Source organism: Bufo gargarizans, unplaced genomic scaffold (genome assembly GCF_014858855.1).
Source record: "Bufo gargarizans isolate SCDJY-AF-19 unplaced genomic scaffold, ASM1485885v1 fragScaff_scaffold_322_pilon, whole genome shotgun sequence".
Taxonomy (NCBI): Eukaryota; Metazoa; Chordata; class Amphibia; order Anura; family Bufonidae; genus Bufo; species Bufo gargarizans.
The window spans coordinates 58,905-65,831 of NW_025334093.1; the positions used below are offsets into that span (position 1 = coordinate 58,905).

The window sequence follows — 6,927 nt, forward strand, 5'->3', positions numbered from 1 at the left end:
CCCATTATAAGCGGGAAAACAAGGCGAGCTTAGACGTGGTGAGGGGGCTGGAGGGCGGCCATTCTCCTGGAGGGGCCTGCCAGCTGTCCCCCATTCAAAAGAAAGGGAATGATTTTCAGTCATGGAAAATAATTTCTGTCACAAAACCCGCAGCGTGTGAACAGACGGTGTACACAGTACCTGTGCTGAGCAATGCAGGCTGTGCGGGGGCGGGGCCTCACAGGGGGCGGGACACACGTATAACCGTCACAGCCTCACCTCAGACAGCCAGACTCGGAGCCAACTCTCCCGCGCAGACGCCTATTGACGTCACTTCCGGAGGATTCCCTGCTGTCATGGTGACCGCACCTAGCCCCGGAAGAAGCCGTTCCCTTGACAACCGGTCAACATCAAGCGAAGTAGACGGGAGCCGGCGAGCACAAACATGGTGAGAGGAGAGAGAGAGAGCGCTTACATACAATATTACTGAGGGAGATAGATATGAGAGAGAAGATAGGAGATAGATAGATATGAGAGAGAGATATGAACAATAGATATATGTGATAAATCGATGATAGATATGAGAGAGAGATAGATATTATAGATAGATATTAGATAGATATGTGATCTATAGATAAATTAATAGATAGATAATATAGATGGATATAAGATAGATATGTGATAAATGGATAGATAGATAATAAATAGATATGAGACAGATAGATATGTGATCTATAGATAGATATGAGATAGATAGATAGAACATGGATATGTGATGTATAGACAGATGTCCAGTTATCAGCAGCCATGATCCGGATGCACAGGTGACTGTGGCCCCTCGGGCCCCCCCCCCACTTCTCACACATGTTGTCTTCTGCAGCCGGACAGTGTGGTGGGGTCGATCAGCTCCGGCTCTAACGGCTCCCAGCGATCCAAGGCCCGGAAGTACCGCACCAGGGCCCTGAGCTCAGAGGTGGACGAGAGTCTGTTTGGAGTGAAGGTCGGTACTGGAGCGTTGTCAGATGGACCTCCTGTTGTCAGTCTGGGGGTCCGGGAGGTGCTGTAGTCTCGTTCATTTCCACCATTATTCTATGTTTGTCTCCACTACAGCCGGGCTCTCTGGGTAGTCACCCGATGTCTAGGTAACCGACCAAGCATATGGGAGATCTCCTGTCATATAATACAGTATAATCATTTATCAGGAAGCTTTATAAATGAATCCAAGTCTGGGGGAACTGTCTGTGGTGGAGTCATGGAGATGCCCTTTAAGTGTAGCCCTGGGACGCTATATATTGATAACATTCTTATAAAATCTCAAGGAAATCCGTGTAATGTTCATGATTTGTTTCCTAAAAAAGCAACAGCCGAAAAATGATGCTCCGATTGTACAGAAAGCCGAAAGTGGACGGCGTAACGCTGTGTCTGCGCCTACGCGGGGTCGCAAGCCCGAGACCATCCGGATCATCACCAGCGACCTGATCCGAGACCTTATGTAAGTGCAGGTCCAGCCGGTAAATGTAGTGTGTGGGCAGACGACTGGCGATGCCGGACTGAAGAGGCTGATGCAGGTGCTCATCCATAGTCTTACCTGTGTGCCACATTGCTTATTGGCAGCGTGCCCTCCGAGGACCCCTCCGGCCTGTCCCTAATCATGTCCTACCAGGATTTCACTCGCATCAAGAAGAGAGCGCGGGTCCTGACCAAGGAGGAACGGGAGAAGGCAATGCAGGCTGTGAAAGACGAGAAAGAGGCGGCCATTGTAAGACCCATATTCTGGAGTAATCATGTATGACTATGGGGGGCAGCGCTCACACTGACGGGGGTCGCCCATTGTCTGTCCTGCAGGAAGCAGCTAATGAGCGTAAGAACTTCATGAAACAGAAGGAGATGCTTCGTCAGAAGAACGAAAAGCTGAGCGACCTGGAGGAGGAGGCCCAGCAGAGGGCGCAGTACCTCCTCCAGAGGGCCAACACCATGCGCATGGAGCAGGAGGATGAAATTAAGAAACTGAACGAGGTGGGTTCAGACACTGGATGTCTATGGGGAAGGGGGGGTTGTGGCTTTACTTCCCCCCATAAAGGGGACTTTATACTGCCGATGACCACCAGGCTGCGTGAGAATCGATCCCAGCATACCCTACCTGGGGGTGTTATCACTGGAGGTTTCAGGACCTCATGTGATGTCCTGTCATTCACCATTACCCTATTTTCCTGTCTCCCGCTGTTGCCACCAACAGATGATATTGAGCACTAAATGCCACGCCATCCGTGACGCCCAAATCCTAGAAAAAGATCTGATCTCCAAGGAGCTGTTGACTGAGGAGAAGAGGTTGGACCAGATGATGGAGGTGGAACGGCAGCAAGCCATCAAGATGCAGGAGGAGATGGAGGAGCAGCGGAAACTGGAAAAGATTAGGTATCCTCCACACACATCCAGAGCTGCATTCAAAATGCTGCTGGTTTCTAGTTGAGACACTAAGACCACTCATCTCATCATAAGCCTATCCTGGTTCAGAGTGATCTCTATGGTGCATTGTGGGAGAGGTGTCTAGTATTGAAAGCAGTGGACATCTCCCATAACGCACACGTCAGTATGCAGCTATGGTAAGACATGATGTCCCTCAGAAGCAGACATGTAAAGTGAAGCTCCTCGCCCTAGTAGACTAGTCCTAAAAGTCTCTCAGCGACTTCACTTTCGCAAAATTGTGACTTTCTGTCTTCAGAGGAAAACTCCACATCATAAAACAGATGGGGGAAAACGAGCAGTCGAGGATCCTGGACGAGGAGCAGAAGGATCAAGAGGCTCAGCAGATACTTCAGTTTCTAGAGGAGCTTCAGATGGAAGATTACAAGGTGAGACAGGGACAGGTGGGCTGTGGTGTGGAATCATGGCTGGTGCCAGCACCCAGCAGATGCGGGCACACGCCAGGGCTGGGCTTTACATGGGGAGGAAGCAGGGAAAGCTGGATGACAACTGCAATGGGAGATGCAATGGTGACCATGTTGGTTGTCAGTCTATTTGACCTCCAAAAGTAAAAGTTTGGTAAGGACTGGAGGAGAAATCGACAGTCAGTCCATAGGCGGGTCACAGCCTGTTTCTCATCTCCGTTTTGGCGTTTTTCTTTCCACCAGGACATGGAAAGGAAAAAGCAAGAACAGCTGGAAATCCAGGCAGAGATCAAACGCATCAACGCTGAGAACGAGCGGAAGAAGATAGAGCGGAAGGAGCAGGAGCGGCTGGCAGACCTGCGCGTGCTGGAATACACCAAGCAGAAGCTGGTAATGGGGATGATGGGGGTACTTCTTCTCAGTGAGATCAGCCCAGCCGTGGAAGCAGGTCATCAGCGTGTCTTCATTGCTTACACAGGCTCGAGAGGCCGAGTACGAGGCCGAGCAGGAAAAAATTAAGAAGGAGAAAGAAAAGGAAGTCGCTCGCCTCAGAGCCCTGCAGGAAAGAGCCCGGGATCACCGCTCAGAGCAGGTACCCGCCATAATTCACCTCAGGGGTCAGGTTAATAATACACATTTATAGCGGATCTGGTCGTGAGATATCCCTATGAAGATATGTGCTGCCGTCTCTTCACCAACCTGTCCTTGGTGGATCACGTGGCACCTATGGGACCCATAAACCCGAGCTAACCGCTACGAGTCCTGACTAGGGTTGTCACGATTCCAGAATTGAGATTCGATTTCGATACCGTAAAACAGTATTGCGATACTCTATACCATTCCTATCCTATTCTTTGGGGGGACAAGGCAACAAAAAATGGCGAATCGTGCGGTTTAGATTTTTTTTTTTCTGTTACGGCATTCACTGCATAGGAGATATTGTTTAATATTTTAAAAGTTTGCACTTTTTCAGGCGTGGCAATATGTAATATGTTTATCGTTTATAAATTTTATATGGAAAATTGGGAAAGTGGTTGATTTATACTTAATATTTTGGTGGGGGTTTTTTAAACTTTTTATTTTTTTAAACTTTTTATTTTTTTAAACTTTTTATTCGCCCCCTTAGGGCTAGAATCCTTGTCCTATCCCCCCCTGATAGAGATCTATTACAGTGAATAGGATCTTACACTCTCCCTGCTGCCCTGGGCTTTGTGCACACAGCTTACCATGGAGGGCTTCAGTAGCGCCCTGGCTGCCATGGTAACCGATCAGAGCCCCGCGATTGCACTGCTGGGGCTCTGATCGGAACTGCTACTGCCACCAATGAAGGGGGGGACCCTGTGGCCACTGCATCCAATGAATATAATACTGGGGGGGTTGGGGGGGCACTGTGCCACCAATAAAGATAAATATCTTTTAATACAAATATAGGCTGAGGGTGCTGGCGGCAGAATCACATAGCCGGCACCAGACCTCTATGACAGGGGTTAACTGCAACGGATCGCAGCACCTGTCATAGAGGCTATGTGAGTCTGCCACCAGAACCCACCGCCTTTATTTGAATTAATGGGTTAGGGTACTTTCACACTTGCGTTGTTGGATTCCGGCAGGCATTTCCATCAATCCGGATGCAGAGCCATCTGACAAATGCATTGCAATACCGGATCCGTCTCTCCGGTTGTCATCCAGAAAATCGGATCCGGTATTTATATTTTTCAAATTTTTAAAGGTCTGCGCATGTGCAGACCGCAAAACCGGATCAGTTTTTCCAGAACACTTGGGGCCGGATCCGGCATTAATGCATTTCAATGGAAAATAATGCTGATCGGGCATTCCGGAATTTTGGACAGAGAAAATACCGCACCATGCTGTGGTATTTTCTCAGTCCAAAAACCGTACAGTGACTGAACTGAAGACATGCTGATGCATCCTGAACGGATCGCTCTCCATTCAGAATGCATTAGGATAAAACTGATCAGTTTTTTCCGGTATTGAGCCCCTAGGACGGAACTCAATATCGGAAAAGTTTGAAAGTACCCTTAGTTATCTTTATTGGTGGTGCAGTGGCCACAGCCTCTCTCTCTCCTCATTGGTGGCAGTGGCAGCACAGTGGGGACGGAGGGACTCTCTCCTTCTCCCCTGTGCTGCTGAGGAGAACATGGCGCGCGCTGCTCTCTGATACTAGGCTGCTCAGTAGTGCAGCCTAGTATCGGTAAATGGCAAATCCCAGTATCAAATTTATCTGGATACAAAAGTATCGATTGGGTATCGATAATTCGATACCCGGTGCAACCCTACTCCTGACCCATCCATAGACGCCCACAGTGCGCTCAGCCAAGCCAGACACATTAGATTGTTAGTGGGTTGGCCAATAATAGACAAATATGTGAATGACGGTGACGTGCTTGGATTCGGCAGCTCACCTCAGCCAATCACTGCCCTCAGCTATGGTTGACCACAGAGGTCTTCTCATTGACAGTGGCGGGAGTACCGGACCCTCAGCGCAGACAACGGCACTGGAGAACAGGGGGAGCATATATATTTTTTGGACTTTAGGACATTAAAATAAGACAACTCCCAGCACTCCAGCAATTTGAATAGGCCCTGGCACTCCGGTTACACAGCTCCTTCTTACAGATAATGAAAGAAGCAATGTCCTTCGTAGTCTGATATGTCTTCTGTTCCAGGATGCTCTCCGGGCCAAGAGAAACCAAGAAGCCATGGAGAGAGCGTGGCGTCAGAAAGAGAAGGAAGAAGCGTTGAAGCAAACAGAGATGAATACCACCTTGAAGAAGACTCGCCTGGAGCAGGTGGCTCAGAAGGAGCACTTTTTGGCCGTGCAGGCCCAACGGGACCGTGCGGAATTTGACAGGGTTTTACGGTATGGAGAACGATTGTTACTGCTTAATGATATTTCAGTGCAGCTCCTTGATTGAATTCTCCTGAACTTCCCACCCCAGGGTCCAACGGGAGCTGATGAAGAAAGAGCACAACGAGCAGGAGGAAAAGGCCAGTCAGCTGACAAAGCACGCAGGAGAGCTGAGGCGCCAGGTGCGGGAGAATGAGCAGAAGCAAGTCCTAGAGCGTATTGATCATTTCGAGGAGGGGAAGAGGTTGGATGAAGAGGCGCGGCAGCGTAGGGCACGTCTGGATGAACTGAAGCAGAAGAAGTTAGAAGAGCTGCGGTGAGTGTGAGAGACAACGCCATAGCACAACTGATGATGACCATGCGGTAATCATCAAAGACATTGCTTTATTCCTGAAAGCCATGGCCAGTTTACATTTCTGGAGTCTGGGGAAGTAGAGGACATACCATGTGGATGCTGTAGTGGCGGCCATATTGTCAGTCACCCTGCTTTCCCAGACACAGATGTAGTTTAGAACTTCAGACGATTCCATCACTGCTCGTTTATCTTCTCCTTGTTCTCTTTCAGAATGGCCGGCCTCCCTGACAAGTACTGCTCAATGGTGGCACGGAAAGCTGATGCCCATCTCACCGCTGTCCACTAAGGAGCGGAGAGCCCCAGACTGTTCGGGATTGTGTCACGTGTTAATGGCGTGTTAGCTGTAGCTGACAAACAATATACACATTTGTCTGACGTCTCTTGTCTGTGGTTTGTCTATAGACTGTCACGCCTTATTTTACCTGCAGGGGGCACTACATACATTGCAGCTCACGAGAGTTCTCTGGAATTTTTGCTGATGTCTCAGCTCTCGCCGAATTGTGATGTGTAGATGTAAATAAGATATATAAGGGTCCTGCAGAAATCAGCAACAGGATGTGTGTCGAGTGCACTGATATTAGCCCTATACCCACCGGGCTAGAATATGCCACCAATGTCAGATAGGTACAAGTCCCTTCAGTGCCATGTCTTGCTCATGTGGAACTTGTACGTAAAAAGCCATATATAGGATGGTTCCTTAATAAATTAAAGGAATAATAATAATATAATAATCTTTATTTCTATAGCATTACCATGTTCCGCAGCGCTGTACAATCAGAGGGTTCATGTACAAAACAAAAGACATCACAAAGTTACTGGCTAATATACAACTGAAA

General features: G+C 48.5%; 1 protein-coding gene across 1 annotated transcript; it reads left to right on the plus strand.

Moving 5' to 3' along the window:
- Positions 1–297: 297 nt before the first annotated feature.
- On the plus strand, positions 298–6,460 carry LOC122922405 (cilia- and flagella-associated protein 45-like). Its single transcript, XM_044273003.1, has 12 exons — positions 298–427; positions 860–979; positions 1,338–1,471; positions 1,594–1,738; positions 1,825–1,995; positions 2,216–2,394; positions 2,702–2,831; positions 3,111–3,257; positions 3,346–3,459; positions 5,555–5,748; positions 5,828–6,052; positions 6,302–6,460. The coding sequence occupies exons 1-12, from the start codon at positions 425–427 to the stop codon at positions 6,375–6,377; spliced, it is 1,638 nt and encodes a 545-aa protein (XP_044128938.1). The 5' UTR covers positions 298–424; the 3' UTR covers positions 6,378–6,460.
- The last annotated feature ends 467 nt before the right edge of the window (positions 6,461–6,927 follow it).

Excerpts from the sequence above, each read along its gene's own strand:
- LOC122922405 (XM_044273003.1), top strand. Across the intron at positions 2,832-3,110 it reads TTCAGATGGAAGATTACAAG|GACATGGAAAGGAAAAAGCA; the intron begins GTGAGACAGGGA and ends TCTTTCCACCAG. Across the intron at positions 3,258-3,345 it reads AATACACCAAGCAGAAGCTG|GCTCGAGAGGCCGAGTACGA; the intron begins GTAATGGGGATG and ends TTGCTTACACAG.